General features: G+C 41.7%; 1 protein-coding gene across 1 annotated transcript; it reads left to right on the top strand.

Moving 5' to 3' along the window:
- Positions 1 to 11,615: 11,615 nt before the first annotated feature.
- Positions 11,616 to 20,979, top strand: LOC306779494 (putative G-protein coupled receptor 149; the record flags this gene model as incomplete). The annotated part of the gene is made up of 5 exons (XM_079271437.1): positions 11,616 to 12,587; positions 14,050 to 14,230; positions 14,375 to 14,874; positions 19,002 to 19,142; positions 19,916 to 20,979. 5 exons carry the CDS (start codon positions 11,616 to 11,618, stop codon positions 20,426 to 20,428), a joined length of 2,307 nt encoding a protein of 768 aa, XP_079127563.1. The 3' UTR covers positions 20,429 to 20,979.

Genomic DNA, 20,979 nt, shown 5'->3' with positions numbered 1-20,979 from the left:
GCACTTCATGGATATTAAGTGTATACAGCAAAACCCCTGTTAAAAGATAATTGATATGAACATAGTGAGTTGTAGTTGTCCAACAGCCTTATCGTGGCATTATTGCTTGCAGTCATTTCTGAAACATTTTTAAATACAACCATTTCCTGAGTAACAAAGTACCAAGTTAAGGGGCATGCATGTGGTCCACACCGTGCGAGATGGTCACCACACATGTCACTTAAAACAAAACAATTCAAACCCCTGATTGAAGCACATATATAACTGTCAGGTCCAACAGTGCTGCATACAGTGTACGGCCAGGAGTTGAACCAAGACAACTGCCACTGTGCTTCCATGCTTAGAGATTAAGGATTGGGAAACTGCTTTTTTTTTAAAAATCTTATCCCAAACCATCCCATGTGGTCCTTATAGACTTCATCTCATATGCTCTCTTTGCAGCTCCACTGTAATTTACCGACGCTACACTTGAATGATATGTGTTGAAGCAATTTGTGTCACCTTATAACACCATTCATGTGTCGTTGCTTCTGCATGAAAACGACATGATTTCCCTCCAAAGAATATCCATCTGTGTATATCTTTTTCAATATCTGTGAAGCTGAACTGACAGCAATTTTCACAGCAGCTGCCTGTCAGTGCATCTAAAAGTTGTTCACATTTGCCGGCAGTGCAACCTCTGTGATCATAGTTTCCATCATTTTGTAGCTGTGCTCTTCAAATAAAACCCCCCTTCTCTGTTGGCTATTTGAGCTCTGTTGGCTGTCGGTAAACCCAGTTATGGAATCCTGGATCGTATTGGATTTTAATTGCGCTGCGCTCGGGGTGACACAGGTATTAAACAGTCTTTTGCTGCAAAAATATAGGCACATGTGTGCAAACACAGATACAGGCTTGCATGCGCTCTACATTACTCTTTAGGTCCTGTATTTCTTAATGAAACCAACCAGTGCGAAATGCAGAGATACACACGTATCATGTGGCAACATGGCCGTTGCGTCAGTAACATTTGGATGCGAACCATGCCTCTCTCCGACTTGAAAGATGTGGTTTTAATTGTCCCTTTCTTGAGAGCACAAACAACTGTACGTGTTTACTTTAGCTGTGATGCATCATCAGAGTTATGATTGACAGCCTTGTCAACTGTTCGCTACCACCCTTCAACACACGATGTGTACTCAAGAACTGGCATTGCAAGGAAGCACACACCATGACTAATAAGTAAAGTTCTGCATTTGGTCTATATGCCTGTGAATCACACGGACCAGCCAGGGTGTCACAGTTCCAAGAAGTTATTTTTCGCCGGGCTTTTTGGTTGGAACAAGGTCACTCAGACGGCTTGTTCTATCAGCACCCCCCTTCAGGAACTGTCAGGGGAGTAACTGTCCTATCAACAACAGACGGGCTGTCCAGTTCTACTCAAAGTCTGCTGTCAGTTCACATAAACACACACACACACACACACACACAATTTAGCACCAAAACAGAGGCACACAAACATACCCACACTGGCAAGGACTCACACATACTACACACACATTAATAAGCTCACTGCTGTCACTCAGAGAGAGGGGCTTTCAGACGGTCATGAGGCAGCAGGAAGAGGTTAGGAGAAGACGGAGAGACAGATAAGAAGAGGAAAATGGTTAAAAGTAACAACTCACCCAATATTTCCAGACAGGCAAGGACAGTTCAGGAGTTTTTTTTTTTAAATACCTTTTGTCCCCACATGGGAGGTGAGTCCCTGTATTGTGACTGTATAGCTGTTTGTTCCCACAATGTGATTCAGGCATTTCTCTCTCTCACACACACACACACACACACACACACACACACACACACACACACACACACACACACACACACACACACACACACACACACACACACACACACATGTTTATATACCGGTACATGTATAGATACATTATTTGTGCAGAGATTGTTTTTGATTCAACGTTCTCAAGGTTTTTCCTATTTCATTGGAAATACATAAGTAGGTAAAATATTATGCATCCTGTAATTACATGAGTCATTGCTTTTATGATTATCACCTGTCATGAATAAAACCAAAACTAAACAGACATGTCCTTTCACTGTTTACTACCTTCCTCACTTGCCCGTACTTTTTTTACCACAGCGAGTTGGCATCTGTAGAAATCTGATGATGTGGAAAGGAATGACAAGTGACGTACGTAGATAGTTTATTTCAAGAACCTCCCATACATCAGATAAACTTCCTCGAATATCCGTAATTCTACACTGATAAAAATTGTGAGATATTTTGAGACTGAATAAACTCATAAATGAGTGCTACATGCTATGCCCTCCTCATGCTCATTGTGCATTCACACACTTGTCTGTTGTGTTAAAATGTCTCTTTGTTTCTCCCAACAATCCTCTCCACTGCCCTCTGCTTTTATCTTCTTCATGTCAAAACATGTTGAATTTGTTAAGATGCCATGGACAATAGAGTTATGTATTCAGCATGAAGTTTGCATGTACCGTAATGCGTGTCCTACCAGAAAATACACAAATACACTTTGAACTCAGAATATCAATATTTTACTTGCATCATAAGTGTATTTAAAACTGCACTAATGGATGTATTTAACAATGGATCAAATGACAATATGGAAAGGATCACCTGTAGTGGTGAACGTACGGAGGCTTATCACTAAATCAACTTTACCGAGGGTTTTAGCATCTTTCAGTTTGCTGTTTTAGATCTACAGCCATTTGGGTTTTAGTTCACTTTCTCAGTACTCTCATCAACCTGATTTCCAGACTCAGCAGGCAGCTGTTAATAAAGAATTCTGATAAATCCACTGCCATCACCAAAGCAGACATGGTGTGCAACTAGCAGGTAAACATAGAAAAGCACGTAAAAAGCCTGTTATTTTCCTCCGAAATTGGTGAAGACCATAAAAGAGCCAAATGTTGGGCTTCAGGTACCAGAAACATGACTCTAAATGAGTGCTAATGTTGCTCTGTGCCTGCTGGATATGAAAATATGTAACTGTTTGCTAACACATTAGCCAAAACATTATAAGGTGATAAGATCTCAGTATTTTTCTGCTGCCCCTCAACTAATGCAACTTTAAATGTTCAGAAATCTATTCAGTTAAAGCAATGAGCACGATTTGTTATCAATAATAATAATAATATTTAATTAACCACTTCAATGCATGCACAGGGAGTTCTGCTCATGGTAGCAATGAATTTATTTCAACACAGAGCCACTTCATATTGGCTCTGTCATCATGCTGCATGTTTCAGCTGGAATCTGGGCACGGCATAACGTGGGTGTACGACAAAGCAGATGGAACGGTGGGATTCATCCTAATCCTGAGCCTGACGATGGATTTCACTGAAAGCAGCCACTGATAAAAATGTAAGGCATGTTCAGACAGATTCTTATGACAGTTTTCTGGCGACAGAGAACCGCCATAATTGCTGAAGTTAATGCTGTGGTTTTTCGGTTTGAGCTGGTGGGCACACCTCTGGTTCTGAAAAGGGAATGAGTGCCACAGTTTTGTATTCTTTCTAATGGCCAGCAGGGTCAACACTTCTGGTTGCAAAAAGAAGTCCAATTGTTTAGAAGTTCTAATTCTCACTTGAATAATTACTAAACATTGTAAACATGAATTCATGGTTGCAATCGCTATAGTTTCAAGTCTTCTTCAATACAGCACGATGTTCATTTCATAAATTATGGTCCCATTTAGAGTAAAGTAGCGCATAAGGGACAGTATGTTTTAGGGCGGGGCAACCTCGCTGCCACAGCGTTGTCCTGTAGTTGTCTGGTAGTTGTCTGTGTGTTCCTTTTACAACTTTAACCCTTTCATAGTGTGTTTTCAGTTCATAAAAGACGATCAAAACTTTTTTTCTTGCCTAAAAATGTCTTATTCAGCGTTATGTTGTACTTAGCTCCACCCTCTGGTATCACTTGCAAAAAAAAAAAAAAACAAGATGGCAAGTTCCAAAAACCAAGATGGCGATGTCCAAAATGCAAAACTCAAGGCTTCAAAAGTGTACTCCCAAAACAAATGGGTGACGTCACGGTGACTTCGTCAACATCACATATACAGTCTATGGTAACTATGTAACAAACGGTCGTGTAAACAAAAACATTGGCTGTGATCACTTTTGTGTGGTGTTCTGTGTTCTGTGAGACATGTGACTGTGACATTGTACTGTTTCAGGCAATATTTGTCTTAACACTTGGACACGATCTGTCGTCCACCGCTGACATTCCTACACCTCTACTTGGCTTTACACCGTTTCCTCCCCCTCTCTTTCTTCCACTCTGTCCTAAATTCCCTGACAGGAAATGTTTTACTCAACTTGACTGAACAGTCAGCACAGACACAGACAATTTGTCCATCGCTCCTTTTCTCTGTCACACTCAATGCACCTGAGGATTACTGCTATTTGTATTTTCTATCTTCCTAAAAGTGTCAACAGTAAGGAAGCACACTGCTCGTCGAGTCATGAAAATCATGTAGCAAATAAGGTCAAGGAGGAATGAAGGTAAAACACACAGCGGAGACTTGTTAACACAAACTACTGAGTGCTCTCTACCTCTCCAATGTATTTTAAAGGGTTCTAGTTGATCTTGAGGCTGCTTTGGTGCTTTATGTATAGCCACTGCCCTCTAATGTTCTGTAATGAAGGCACAGCAACATCCACTCTCAGCTGTTAACCCCTGTGATCAAACACGCTTGTTCTTTTTAGTGATGTTCAAAAGAGAGATTTCTTTTACGCCAGACAATTTTTTTCAAGCTGCTCATCTCTGTCTGAGATGTGCAGTGGATTGGAAAGACCAAGATTGAAAACATAGTTCCCCAAGATAAAATATGCTGCCAGTTGACTTGCTGGGGAGTTGCAATCCTTCCACGGTGTCTTGAAGAGCGCATGCTGGTTTGATAGCAGCCTGCTTGAAAGGTTTTTAAAAGTTGCCCAGCCATGCTTGTCAACAGTGTGTAGATGGCGAAACACTGCTGACAAGATGACAGTACCGGTAGATAAGTCAGACATTTAGCTCCAGATTTAAAACGCCTGAAGCAAAAATGTTGATTTGATGAACAATCAAATATTTCATAATTTACCTCTCACCACTTTGCCTTTCTGCCTCATTTCAAGCGAATGCATTTTTTCTGAAAACCCATTTTGATGTTCGAGTTCAAAAGAGTCTGTTGTAAAAGTAATGCAGGAAATATTGCAGTTTACTGAATTCCTGTGATAGCGAGCCATGTCCGCTACCACTCTCTGTGTGCCTCTTTATGGTTATTGCATCAGAGGAATGAATGACAGTGCATAGTGATGGGGCCCAGAGGGGGAAAAAGAGGTACTAATGGGACCTTAATGAAAATCTTTAGTCTGCTCATTAATGCAGAAATATACACACATCATGCGCACGGTCAGCGAGAGGAAGGAAGACTCAATGCTTGCGCACACACACACACACACACTCACACACTCACAGATAAACAGATGGGTTTGTCACATTACCTCCTTATATTCCTCTCCTTTTATGCCCTTTCTCTCCCTTCAGTTAATGCTGTCTTTCACTCCAGTAACAAAGAAAACAAATGACAGTTCATCATCATCATCATCATCACTCGTTTCTATGCCTGAACACTCAGACAAGCTACATACGGTAGGTTTGCCTTCATGTTCTCTCTGAAACCATCCAGGTAAATGACTCGGGGGTTGGTTGTTTTCTTGTCAGATCGTTTCTTCTCCTCCAAGCAAGTAATTGATTCCATGAAGCCAGACGTGCTGGATGAATCCATTATGCTGATTAGTGTTGCACAGGTTGTTGGCATGGAGGTTTGAAGATCATGGAGTGAGATGGTAAAAAGAAAAAGACTAATTAGTCACATTTCTTCACAGTCAGATGCCTTGATAATTTCTGTCCCTGCAGGCCTGTAGCTGTGACCCGCCTGAAATCAAGTCGGATCCTTTGCAGTCGGGACTTGCAGAGTCCTCACATAACACTAGCAGGGTTACAAACCTGCAGGAAAGAAAATATGAGACTAAAAGAGGAATGTATTGTTGTCTGGCTTTGGTTTTTGTTCAGCTTGTACTGGCTTTAGGCAATACTTTGTTACCTGCTTCCTGTGTTTGACTCTGGTCCATCGCACATGGCCAGATTCTCCACAGTGCAATAGGTCCATCTGGTGGACAAATCATGACTATCTGTGACCAGGTAATACTTAAAGAATTGTTTCACAGTCTGTCTTTGAACAATGGTCAGGTATAGCCCATGTGCCCATGTAAACAGTTTGTGCTTCTCCAATCATTTCTCCTGTTCATACTGGCCCTAAAGAGATCCCTGCTTAATACAACGTAAGGAATGGGGCACAACATACACAGTCCTCGTTCTATGCAAAAACATGTTCCAAAGTCTGAAGCAATCATGTGGCTTCAGCAGTCTGACATTGACACAGAGAGACCTATGATTGTGGGTATACAAGCCATTGTTGCGATACATACATGAAACAAAGCAGCGTGTGCCGGCGTTTTTCACACCTCTCTAATATTTATATATAAGCTGAAGATGAACGATGAGAAGGGCCTTCTGTGTGTACCCTCTTGACTTTGGTCATTTGCTTGCTTTCCTCTCTTCTGTTTCTCTTCTCATGCACTGACTCGCTTAAGCTGAACAGCCAATCAGAGTGAAGTTGAATGCAGTTCATTTTAAAACCGTTTTTAAATACTCGTTCGCAGTGCTCCTTGACATAAAGTCTCCAAGACAGAAAGTCTACAGGAGAGGTGACCGCCGTTCCTCCATGAGATATCCCCGCATTTGGTGGTGGTGGAGAGTGCTCTTTAGCCCACAGGTGTTTACTTTGGCTGTGATCTTCATTTTCATACTCATCAAACCACACAGTGTCCCTTTCTCCTTTTATTTAATCTCTTTTTCTTTGTCAAACACATATTGGCCAGGGGTCCATGGTGTGCAGATAACATGTTGACCTTGTCTTTATTTTGACCAGCTTTATTTTTAACAGCCACATTAGTTATTCCAATTCAAAGACGAGGCAAAGATTTTTTTGCAAATGCAAGTTACCCTGACTCTGCACTAAACTAAATCTCTTTGAAAAACTTTTAAAAACTTCAAGTAATGTTGTTCACCTCGGTTAAAATTCCATGGAATAAACTCCAGTGTATTATATGTGATCTAACATTATTTTCGAGGAGTGGCTTTGAATGCTATACACACACAGACATAAACACACGTAAGCAAACACGAACAAGCACATCTTTACACTCCGCATCATTTTGCTATTTTTTTTTTCATTCTGATGAAATAGATAAATCAACAAGTAATGGAAATATGCTCAGGAAGGCAAGTATGATCTTCAAACACACTTCCTTGTGTATTATAGATGACAGCTCATAATCTGTCACATGCTCACACACGCACTTTCAGTCGTCATCGGGTACTAAGTGCACAGGTGCATATTTTTGGACACACACACTTGTGTACATAAGTGGTGACGCCCAAATGCATGGTGTAAGAGTTGCCAACTGGATTTTAATAATTTAAATAATGCATTCAGAATTTGTATGCATCTGTGAAAGCCAATATTTTCTCATATTTATCAATATTTATGCTGTAACATTTTTAAATATGGATTTAATGGTGCTCTGTTAGATCATGTGACAGATCATGTGACACTTCGACTGTGCACAGGTGGACTTTATTTGACGAATCATGTGACTTCTGCAAGTAATTGGTAGTAGGGCTTGCGAGCAAAGGTGGTGAATACCAACTTTTGTTTTGTTGTTTTTGTTTTACTTTTTTTCCATTTCTCTTCACCAATCATGACTATTATGTTACATAAAATCCCAAAAATAATCCATTTTAATTCCAGGTTATAATGCAACAAAATAAAAAAAATGTGCAAGGCAAATTCACAACAGGCCAATTAGCTGGACACAACTCTTTTATTTTTCAAATTCACTTTTTAATTAACTTGCAGAAGTGTAACTTTTTTTAAATATTTTAAAACATTTGAAAATGTTCTGCAAGAGTCTGAGAGTAAATATATTTTCCCATAAATAATTTAAGACCAAATATACAATACAATATGCAGTCTCTGTCCCTTAAAGTCAATATCATCTCGACAATTTAACAACGTGAAGCTGCATGAATTAGCCCTTGGCCACTAGGAGGCAGAAGACATCATAACAAGCTGTCAGACACACATCGACCATGTTTATGACTTATAGATTTAAGTTGTTACGGCTGTGCATTTTCAAACAGATGCTCACATCCTGCACACCCAGAGCATTAGCATTCATTGTGATGTTTATGTTGACCTAATAAATTCAAGTCCAATATTCACGCTCTTTTAAAGTCTGCTTTAGTCTCTCTCAACTCACAGAAAATATGACCTGTTCCAGCAAGACTAGAATTTCCACTTTAACAGTTAAGTGATGGTCGTCTGTGATTTCAGCACTACTAGACATCCCTTTCTCAACGGCATTTGATTCAGTGCAAAAAAACATCACTTAAATGACCTTAACATGCACTGTCTGAATTTGACATGCTGTAAGCCAAAAGGAGTTAAGGGTTGAGTCATTGTGAATTCATGGCAACAACTATTCATCCTCCTGTCCTCATTCAGTTTTATTCCTCTCTTTTATGTAAATACAATGTTCCGTTCTGTTTCTGTTTCTATCTCTGTGTCAAGTGCTACTTCATTACTATTTGATGTGACTTGGGATAAGGATGCACTTAGACTGTGTGTGTGTGTGTGTGTGTGTGTGTGTGTGTGTGTGTGTGTGTGTGTGTGTGTGTGTGTGTGTGTGTGTGTGTGTGTGGTTTGGTGGCAGAGAGAGGGAGGGGGAGACACTCCAGCAGTTCTACAATTTAAAGTTACAAACCGTGCCGTGCTGAATTTAGGATGAACCACCAAAGGCCAGTAAGCGACAGATAAATGGTAGTGTGATTTGTGCAAACATGTGTGCAGATATATGAGCATACAACTGAGCACATTATTAATGAATTTGAAGGGTATTTAAACAACATATCGCAGTCAGCTATCATTGATTAGCTGCTTCTATTTCATGGTTGTGATGAATTGAGGCAGAGACACAATGAGGTTTTACTTCATAACACTCCCATGGTTTAATTGTCATTCCCAACCCAATATTACGGATAAATGATGATGGCTGTTAGTCTCACAATCAAACTGTCACTTCATTAGTTTTAATGTCATGTCATTTGATTTTATGACTCAATTAAATGTGTATCGGAGTAGATGCTGCGATGAAAATATAAGGTTTTAGCAAACACCCTTTTCTGTGTTAACACAAGGACGATATTGGTCATAACAGGCCTCATTTCACAGATTATCATAACTCTCTTCAAAGGACTGCACAATCTGTCAGGAATGGAAGGTTATGTTAGTGTTTACCAAAGAGGTTTGCAGAGGTTAGACTCTGTTTGTCATTAGAGTATCAAGTATCAGCGGGCAGGAACATCTGGATGTGTTTCAATCTGCGGATTGAGAAACATATTTCTTTGATCTAATTCTATTCAGTAGAAAGTGAATGTAAAAGCTAGAAAACATCGCGCTGTTGACATGTGATCAATGTCAAGAATTTTACGATTTAAAGTCTGATGTCTGTCTAGAGGACTCTGATTGTCATTTTTGCACGAGACAGCCTTGGCCAACCGTGGCAGCTCGGGGAAATTGGTCATTACTGCAACAAAATGAGTGGACAGTATGTGTAATGCCTTCACGATATTCTTTTCTTACTTTCAGCACCAAATCCTCTTCCCTATATGGGAAACATATATGCTTGCATCTAAACCAGAGTTAGGTGAGCTAATTATGCAAAATGTATTCTCATATGGTAAATGTTTTTTGTGTATCTCTTCCTTTCCAGCTCTTCATCTAACTACCTTGATATAACAAGAACACGCATTTCCTCCATGAACAAATGATGCGATGCAATGTTTCCTATGTTCCAACCGATTCTGTTTCATTACACTTAGTCTGTTCCTTGTTTATGAAAACCTTTACAGAGTTGCTCTCTCACCTTGTGCCTTTTCATGCAGTATGCATAAACACACAAAGTAGGTCACCTTGATGTGTGATGCTGAGCTCAGCTTGTGTACCTGTGTTTGTGTTTTAAGCCTTGTGGATTGTGTTTTGTCCTCTTGTGTTCTTCTCTGTGAGTCTAGTCATTAGACTGGCTGTAAGTCCCTTAGCCCCAACTCTAATTTAATTACAAGACCTGAAGTCAGATGCACTTACAGTCATGTTTGGCATCCATATCGATATATGTTGAATAAGGCTGAAAGAGCTGACCATCCATAGATACCGAAAAGGCTGAACATCCACAGATAGTGATATAATACTCTGAGTGCTACATGCTAGAGGGGTGAAAATAAACAAGCATGGGCTGTCATCATCCAGATCCATGTTTGCATTTAAGAGCGTCCAAAAGTACAACACCAGTGATAAATAGAGCACTACAAATCTATGGACCACTGCTAGGACACCCATGAACCATCCAAATAAACTGAGAAGTCCTTCAGCCTGAAAATCCTTGAAAGCTACCGGGAAGGGTGAGTGAAGGCCAACACACAGGGTAGAGGATTCACATAAAGACAAACACAAACAAATCTGCCTCTGACAAGCCACAGGGACTTTTGTGTCCCTCTAAACCTGCTTTAATGTTGTATCTAATAAAACTATCCAGCTGTTTAATTACAACTTAATCATTGATTCAATTGACTTTTAAAACACATGCCTCTAGTGACGAACAAGGTTAATGTTTTTCTATGACAGTTTCCATTTGGATGATAACTTTAAAGTACGTCATTGCCTTGGACATTCCTCCTGTGTTCCCAAGGGCTGTTCCACTTGATAACAGGATACCACACAGGATTAAATACAGATACTGTTAGATCCTTTTTGACAATACGCATGCACTGACAGTAAACTGGCCTTACTTTGTTCCAGTCTGGCTCAGCCTTGGCTGTGGTATTTTGTTTCCTGAGCCGAAACGTTTTGAAAATGGAACAATGAAAGCCAATCTTCTAAAACTGTCTCGCACAGACCCGCCTGTACAGATGGATACTCGCAAGCAGATCTGCATGGGGGTGGGGGGCGGGGGTTAATATTTGTCATGACCTGAGGAAGGTCGAGCCAAGCCATGCGAACACGCAGCCTGATGCACGTGACCAATTCCAAACAGAAAAGGTAGTAGTAGTAGGCAGCGTTTGGCCCAGCCCCATATGACTACCGTGAGAGGAGACCATGATGACGGCAGCGCGTAAATCAGCAGCTGGAGACGAGAGGTGCCCTCGTTACGCGGTTTGAACGGTGAACACAAGTGCCTCCCAGAACGGTTCCCGGAGGCTCCACATCCAACGCACCGGAACGCTTTGATTACGCGTGCGTTCCTAGTTGGATCGGAGAGGGATATTGCCCAATGTCTCTCTCACCATCTCCACGGTGTGATTTTTTAAAAGATGCGGTGCAGGTTGAGCCATCCTCACATCTTTGCAGCGAGTTAAACTGATAACGAGTCCGATTTGACCAACTAAAAGTGCCAAAGGAGACAGAGAAGTTAATTCATTGAAAATGTCAACGACGCACGTCAGCTCCCCGGCGCCCAACCAGAGCGACCTTTCCACGGCCGCTCACGAGAAGACAGACGTCCCCTCGGAGGTGGAGAGGCAAATCCGCCTCGTGATTTTCGGCTTGTGCGTAATCTTCGCCGCTGCCACCTTTGTCGGAGGTGTGTATTCGCTGCTCTCTCTCCTCCGAATGAGGAGAAAAACCTCCCTGTGTCTTATTGTGGCTTCCATGTCGGTGGACGACCTGCTCAGTGTGGTCCCTCTCTCCCTCTTCATGCTCTTACAGTGGGAGACAACTGGAGGTGGAGGGTCGGGCAGCCTGTGCACTTTATCTGGACTTCTGTACGTGTTCCAGGGGGTTTCTAGCAATATGAAGGCTTGCCTCATCGCAGCCTACACTTTTTATGTCACCAAGAGATTTGGAGTTCTTCAATCTGTCCGCCGGCCCCTAAGAGTGATGTGGGCCATTGCCGGTGTGTGGGCGGTCAGCCTTGCCGTTAGCGTGTTGCCTTTGTGCGGATGGGGCAGCTTTAAGCCGGTCTCTCTCGGGTGTTTCCCAGAGAGCGATAGTTTTTACACCCTGCTGCTTTTCTTTTTATATTCCCTGTGTTTCTGCGGCTTGTTGTTTTTCTTTATCTCCCTCACCTACCAGCTGCTGTGCTCTAGGGAGCCCCAGAGGACTGTACTGTACCCCAGCTATTTGGATATGGCGAGGGGCCTGAGTGGCTCCGCTCCCCTCTGTGACCTTCCTTCTTTTCCCCGGGACAGCCTGAACAGTAGTTTCGGTGCCTACAACGAGCTGAGTCCGAGTTCATGCGGGACGGAGCTCAGGGAGAAACAGGCCAGCGGTGTGTCCCCGGTGTCCATCAGCGGACAGAGGACAGCAGCTGTCGGGGACACACCAGTTGTGTTTGCACAAAAGCGCTTCTCCATGATCCTGGCGGTTGTCCGGGTCATTTTATGGATGCCAATGATGGTGAGCAGCGATTACATTTTTTTTTCTAACAACAGCTTACGAACTTTCAGCTTATGCCTCAGGTCATGTTATCCAATAGTCTTCAAATTATTTATGTTTTTGTTAACATCTTATGTTTGTACTCATTTCCAACTTGCTGAAAGGTGTTAGTTAAAAATGGCAGTAAAACTATTACCAAACAAGTATAACTGTCTTATTATATTGAATATATCTTTCAATAAAATCACTTTAACCTAAACCTGTTCGCACCATGACTCACCCAACCAACTTGTATGTTCTTAATGGGGAAGGTGAGCAGAACTAATCTGTCTTTTGTTCAACCAATTATACTTTCTACCCCAAAGACGAATGAAGGAGTATGGGGAATTGTTTCCATGAAGGGGCAACAGAGAGATGTAAGAAAAGTGTTCAACAGCCAACTAGAAACTCGTGGCTCTAATGTAGCACATGACAAGACTGCCAAACAATGCCACACATCTCCAAACCGACCACCATTTCTGTTTTAGCTTGTGCATACAGGCTATGAGCTGGTAGGGTTTAGTTTGGGCTCAAGTAACAAGTTGTGGGATCTTTAGTCATCCTGTGATGAAAAATAAATAAATGATACTGTCATTTTTGCTGGTGTTGGAGACCCATTACGAACCCCTTGAGGCCACTTTCGGAAAAACTACAGTATTTTCTTCAATTTGTTAATAATCTGTTTTGAAAGCATTTAGACACTTCGTCATGGTTTGTAGTCTCATTAAAATATGATTTACTGACATTTAAACAAACAAGCAGCAATGATTTTGTCATAGCCAATGTCCCATTTAATTTACCCCTAAAGGCCTTGAGAACAGTATTCAGCTTGTTTTAGTCAGTACCTAAAGGGCAGCATTTACTGGGGTACATTGTGGAATACTTTACATGATTGCTACACAATGAGCACTGCTGTTTCAACAATCGTTCTGGCTCAAATCCCAAAATTCTTTGTTGAAAAATGCTGTGCAGCCAGCAGACAATGACGGGAAAACAGAGTTGGCATGCCAAACTTTCAACACTGAATGTGCAACAACCTTGGATATGATTACCACAGAAGATGTCAACATTTCACTGATTATACAAATTCAATGAATACAACTTGAAAATTCACAATGAGTTTCTTTTTTTTCTTTTTATTTCTTTGATCAACAAACAAGTCAACCCACGATAGTTTGTCTTTAGATATTTATTATTTGTATCTGTATCATTTACAGCTATATTATTTTTTGGAAAAGTGTAGGTCAATATCAGTACAACAGTAACCAAAATGGCTGAGTCACCTACACCAGTAAGCAATATAAATGTATCCAATTATTTTCAATTTAGTACACACAATACAATAGTGCTCCTCTCTCATATTGTTGTGTACCACACACTTCCTCATGCATACCAAATTACAGACTCCTCAGTGAATTAATGTCCCCTTCCCCTTCATTCACAGACTTTGGTGCTGGTAAGCCACACAGTGAATGCACGCAGCTACTCCCTGGAGACGCTGAGCTTCTTTCTCACTCTGCTTGCCCCTGTGGTCACTCCATTATTCGTGCTGTCTGAGCGCTGGATCCACATGCCATGTGGCTGCTTCATAAACTGCAAACGGGATCCAACGCAGGAACCCTCAGGTAAAAAAATGAAGTCATAGAAATGTACCAACGATTCAGCATCAAGTGTGTTTCAACATAATGAATTCCTAAACAAGTCCCCCATTGTTATATGGCAGAAAGGGTACTAAAGGTGTACATTATTCCCAATAACTGTTTTCACAGTGATGAAAAGAAGATTTGAGTTCAACCTTTCCCTCCAACAAGGCTATGGAGTGTACAAGTTGTCCCATGCCACCGTGTCTCCTAACAGTCCACCCCTCGAGAAGCCTGCCTATCACAGCCTCTTTAACTGTGACTTCCCTGATACCTGCCTTGATGCACTAGAAAGTGGGGGACTCTCCAGCCTCGGGCCTGGTTTTAATTTCAGCACCACCTGCCCTATGGACAGCTCCTCTCATGCAGACCTATCGTTGGAAGTGGTGGCCGGTGGAGGAGAGGCACTGGCTGATTGTTCACTCCCTCATGAGAACCAAGGAGATGATCGAGACTTCCTCTGTGTCTCTTCGCTTCCTTCTCATCACCGGGAGCAGGATCACAATCTCACTGACACGTCGTCTGTGTTCGAGGGCCCGGAGAAGAGGCTGTCACATGAGGAGTGTCGGAAAATCAAGCTGACAGACTGGGAGTGGTGCAGGAGCAAATCAGAGAGGATACCCAGACAGGTACACCACTGTCCAGAGTCAGCAGTTTATTAGTCTCACCATTAAATTAAGTCATTTATGTCTGTCATTCGGTGGTTTATGGCTGGCAATAATTGATCTTCCACACTCACACTATATTGCTTTCCTAAACTAGTCAAACAACTGCTGCATTAGCCTGCAACATATGATGTACTCTAGAGATGATCGTTTTGGAGTGATTAGCATACCAGGACCAAACACCTGGATGGATTTTCAATCTCTCTCAATCATTATTTCTGTGTTTACATTTTGTTTAAAGGGGAAATTAAATGATGTGTTATCTCAGTGCACCTGTACAAAGATACAGAGACACACAGCTGTTGGACTAGGATGCAGTCTTTACATAACGCGACGAGAGAGAAGTGTGTGCATATTTGTGTGTTTCTGACTGTCTGAATGGCCTTCTGACTCTCTGTTTGGTAGTCTGTATCTCTGGTTCCGCATCTGTAAATATGGCTCTTAATAATCAAGCTGACAGACTGGGAGCTGCGCATGTGATTAAGATAAAATGGTTAAAATCCCCTCTTCCTTAGCCTCTCTCCTCTCCTCTCTCTGCCTCTCTTTGTTGCTGCTCAGTATCAATGGATTTTGTCAATTAGAGTATCTGATCAAGATCCTATCAGCAGCATACCACTTGCAACAAATGTCATTTTCTTTTTTTTAAACAAAATAATTCATTCATTGATGCTCCACTCTAAAATCAGATCAACTCTCAAGGCTCCACTCAGTTCATTGATTTAGTCTTATGGTTTCCTGGAAGATCAGTATTGATGACTTTTAACCTTAAGTGGTGGTTGAATCACAGTATTGATGAATATGTTCGTCCATAGCTGTGGTTTGATATGAAAATAGAATGGAGATAGACCATTTTTGATTCAGGGTTTAGTTGAATCATACACAAGCTGTGTATCGATGTATCTGTAGTTAAGTACTCATAATGTGTACATGCATTATTTCCTCAAAACATGTTCCGAGCACATGATACACTATCCACTAATCCATTTTAAATCCATTTCTTTCTTTGTTGTTGACATCCTGTGATCTTGTAATAGCCGAGACAAAGCTTAATTCTCTCCTCGCTTTGTTTGCCGAAATGAAAGGTATTGTGGAATTGTAGAATCCAGACAGATGAGAGAGCTGCCTCACTCTGTTCCAGAGAAACAGCAGAGCAGCCACATCCATAACCTTTTTTTAAACAGCATGACAGCATAGTAACTGGGACTTTTAGAGCAATGACACTATGAGCTTGTTTCAAAACTAACTGGGACATGAACAGGCGGTGGCAACATGCGTGCATACATGCGCAAATGCACAAACACACTCACTATCTCTGTCTCTCTTCCTCTCTGTCTCTGCTCTACTTATCAGTCTGAAATGTTTTGGTTTGAAAATCACCAGAGGGTGCAAAATCCACGAAGCTTGCCTTTGGCACTCACTTTGCATCATTTATAAGTCTGAGCTGCTCACTGCTGCTGCTGTGTGTGTTTGTCCTACTTCTTAATTTCTTACTAACAAACTATACTATGCTCCCTTAGGCCTTATTCATTGATTAGGGTCATGATATACAATAAGTAGGGGTGTAACGATAAGCGTATTCGTATTGAACCGTTCGGTACGAGGCTCACGGTTCGGTACGCATGACGAACCGAATACATTTGAATTTAAAAAAATTAAAATTAAAATTAATTAATTAATTAAAAACCTTTATTTAACCAGGTAGTCCCATTGAGATTAAAAATCTATTTTGCAAGATGTAAGTAACAATACTACATAACATTAAGGAGCAGTTTTTGTTTTTTATGCTTATGTGTTGCTAAGAAGACACCCCAGAAGATGGGTCACTCAGGTATAGTTCCATCATTGTTCAAAGTCAAAGAATAACTTTATGATGTTAGTTGTAATGAATAAATATATTTTAAAATCAAGTACATTTCTCTGGCATTTATAGTTTTCTACTGTACCGAAACGTACCGAACCGTGGCTCCACTGTATCGTACCGAACCGAACCGTGAATTTTGTGAACCGTTACACCCCTAACAAAAAGCCTCCAATATACAATATGTATGTGTAGCCACACACTGTATACAAACAAGACAAAAAAACGAAACAAAGCTACACAGATCCAGCAACCTCCCCCCTTGCCAAACACAGTCGTAATAGACATACAGCTCTAAATTAGCTAACAAACACAGATGTATACAAATACAATAAACAGTATAAACACAAAGCCAAACGACAGATGAAAGCCAAGCATAAATAGTTTGGGATTTATTGCGCTTCCTGGCTTGTTCCTCGTTAGCAGCCTAGATGTCATTACCCGGCGTCCATCCTCCTTACTGTCAGCCCTTCCAGCCTTCAGCATCCACAGGGGGAGGTGGAATTACAGCTTAAAGACATCTTTACCCTCTCTGTGACTTTATGCTCTCTGCTAGAAAGCACAGACTGGGTTGCGCGTTCACAAGCCCTCTCCCGGAGGGGAAACAGAGATCGAATGTGCGTTCAAACGTAGGAAACTGAAACCTATTTACCCTTCTGAGAGCACATCCAAAACTGTAAATGAATGTTATTCTCACCAATAAACTACAAGATGGAGAAAGAAGACACAAAAACATAGATTTGGAATGGACAATAGAATAAGACACATATATAACATTATGATCTGTATGCCTCCAATAACAGATAGCTGACAGTGTTGCTTGTATAAAATAGGTGGTGTGTTCATACTTTATGTTATTCATGTGTCAAAATATAGGCACAAAAAGAGTCCATGACAGCAGCTCTCTGACAATGTAGTTCGGCAGATCGGTGCTTTGAACTAAATGCTAAATTTAGCACGCTCACAATGATAACATCTTGATGTTTTCATATTTACCTTGTTCATCATCTTTGTTACGTGTGTTAGCATGCTAACATTAAACACAGTGTCCAGCTGAGACTAATGGGAATGTCATTCGTTTTGCAAGTGGTCACAAGGATTATGGGGCTGGATGAAAGTGGGATCACCAACGCTTGTGTGATTGTGATCTCATGAGAATATACCCAGAACACGTGCACACACACACACACACACACACACACACACACACACACACACACACACACACACACACACACACACACACACACACACACACGTCAAAGCACTTCCTACATTGATCCTCAAAGCATTACTTGATTTACTTGATGTGGTTTCAGCTCAACATGGTGGTCTCTCACTCTCTCTCACTCGCTCTCTCTATCTCCCTGTTCCTCTCCATTAACAATGATACAAAGACAATGACAGGAAACCAGACAGAGTCAGGGAGGACACAAGATTGACATCCCTTTCGTTTCTATTGTGCATCACACTCAGAATCAGATCGTTATATTGAACCAATCGAAATAATTCGGGCAACTTTATGAGACCTGTCACAGTCTCCCACTGTCGAACCGCAGGATGCCTCTCCTTCCCCCTGCCAGCAATATGCATCGTCTCCAACACGTCATGTTGACAGAAGCTCACTTTGATGTACTGTATGATGAATTCATCTCTTGGAAAATAATCTTCAAATAGACCGTAAAATAGACCGTAAAATATGAAATATGATTACAAATGTGAGTGATAAAAATGAGCCCGGAAATTGAAAAATTATGAGTGTGATAAGAAACCCAGAAGAAATTTGATAGATGTTTTACACACTGAAATTATATTATTCATATCATATGAATTCTGATAACAACTAAAGAGTTCATAGATTATATAGACATCTTTGCTGTGAGCCTAAAAGGTCTCTGGTTGCCTCTATATCATGGAGCCCTAACTCTCATGTAACCGGCAGTGTGCTGTTGACAGGGCTCTTATGTATGCGAACACATTCATATCCCTGCCCGTCACAAGTTGACATCATGGACAAGGTGTAAGCTTAATTCGTTTGAACAAAGGGAACGAGATTCAAAAGGACCATTACACTTTTTGCTCAATAACATGGAGAGCAGACAATTGAAATTTTGTAATTTGCATGATAATATTCTCAAGAAATGAGACCTGCCAAGTTAATAGATGAATAGAAATGTTGTGGTGGATGTTGACTGAACTTTATTTTGCCCTTTGCTTTGGTCTTCCTATGCAGCGGTCATCAGGTCTGTCAATCCCCCTGTGCGCCTTTCAGGGCACCGTATCTCTGCAATCACCCACGGGGAAAACCCTCTCTCTCTCCACCTATGAAGTCAGCAGTGACGGACTCAAAATCTCCCCCCACTATACAAAGAAGGTAATGGCTCTCGCCGCAGTCTAACATTTTTAGGGTTCAATTCCTGTTGATTATAGGCAATTCATCACATGACTTGGGAAATACTCATGCATATTGCTTTCTTGCTGAGAGTTAAAGGAAAACAATTATATTACTCTCATGTCTGGAACTATATGAAGGTAGGCGACTTAAAAAAAAGAGAGACTGGAAGCAGGAGGAAACTGCTCAAACCAGAACCAAAAAGTTGTGTATTGACGGGGAGTTGTGTGCTGTAGAAAAGCTTTGGGTCGACCAGCTGTATCCCTCAGCACCCAGTCTCTATGCTAAACTAACTAACTATTCTTGGCTCTGTAGTTTCACAAGTCTGTCATATGTCATTTCAATCATCTAACTCTCGGCAAAAAAAGTGTAATTCACAAAATGTCAAACTGTTCCTTTAACTTAGTCTTCAATTTGACCAATTACTGTCAAAAATAACTAGTTTATATAGACTTCGTCAATGTCCTATTGGCATCTGGGGGCAATAGTTTAAAGCTGGAAGCATTTGGGAGTAGAGAGAAATGAAATAGACCGAAAAAAAAATCTGTGATTTGAAATGGGACGTTAAGTCAAATAAGACATGTATGCACTGAAAATAGACTTGTATGCATTGCATTCCAAGATGACTAATGGTAAGCCATGAGTGATCCCTGTGGTGGAATTGGGTTCATTGAATCAGGACTAATGATGAATTATATTGTGACCCCATACTGTTTGTGAATAACTTGAATTATAAATCTTCCTCTGCTTCAAAGGTGGAAGTGTATCGCTCAAAATCAGTTGGCCACGAGCCCAGCGCAGACGACCCGGCACCAGGAGGCCACGCTGGAGACGTGAATGTCAGCGGCGTAGGGATGGGCATGGAGATCGGATTGGGGATGGGTATAGGAGCTGGCGTGAGGGACACCAACGTGAAGATTCACCTTGAGGTTCTGGAGATCTGTGACAACGAAGAGGCCATGGACAGTGTCTCCATCATCTCCAACATCAGCCAGTCGTCCGCCCACGCCCGCTCGCCGTCGCTGCGTTACTCTCGAAGGGAGAACCGCTTTGTCTCCTGTGACCTGGGCGAGACAGCGTCCTACTCTCTGCTCATCCCCAGCAGTGGAAACCCAGAGGCCGAGACCATCAATATCACGATACCTGACACGGTGGAGGCCCACCGGCGGAACAGCCGACGGCAGACGCAGGAGAACTCAGGGTATCGTGAGGAGATACAGCTGCTAAATGAGGCCTACCGAAAGCAAGCTGGGGAGAGGGAAGAGTGACATACATACAGGATACCAAGAGGGTGTCTCTCAGGAGGAGGTTGAAAGACACATTTCCTAATCATTCCACGCGACCACCACTTTCCGATCACCACCCTTGAACTGAGAGGTGACCGAAATAGAAATTTAGACTGTTATGTAAGTCTATTTGCCTACTCTTGTACTTCCTCTTCAGGTAGCATCATGAGGGCACTTACATCACCTATCTGTAGAATACATAGACATAGATTAGCCTGAAAAGGAAGAGAGATGGATGTGAATTGGGGTAAACAAGAGAGAGAGAGAGAGAGAACAGGGAGAGGCAGGAGGGAGAAACAGTATTCCAGCAGAGCATCTGTATTCCTTGAGAGAGTTTCACCATACGGCAGCCTGTCACATATCTAAAATAGATACAGCAAGAGAGAAATCCACTTAGACGTTGAAAAGGAGAGGCCAAGGTCCAGTCACACGTCTAATGTGAAGCGGCTCCTGTGCACTACGTCAGCGGTGACTCAGGGGGTCACCTGACCCATGTGTCTGACTCACCCATGTGTGTGTTGTTCTGCATTTGT

The sequence above is a fragment of the Melanostigma gelatinosum genome (assembly GCF_949748355.1).
Source record: "Melanostigma gelatinosum genome assembly, chromosome: 7".
In the NCBI taxonomy this organism is placed as follows: domain Eukaryota; kingdom Metazoa; phylum Chordata; class Actinopteri; order Perciformes; family Zoarcidae; genus Melanostigma; species Melanostigma gelatinosum.
Note: the sequence above shows the minus strand (reverse complement) of the source record. Positions and strands in the feature narration are given on the sequence as shown.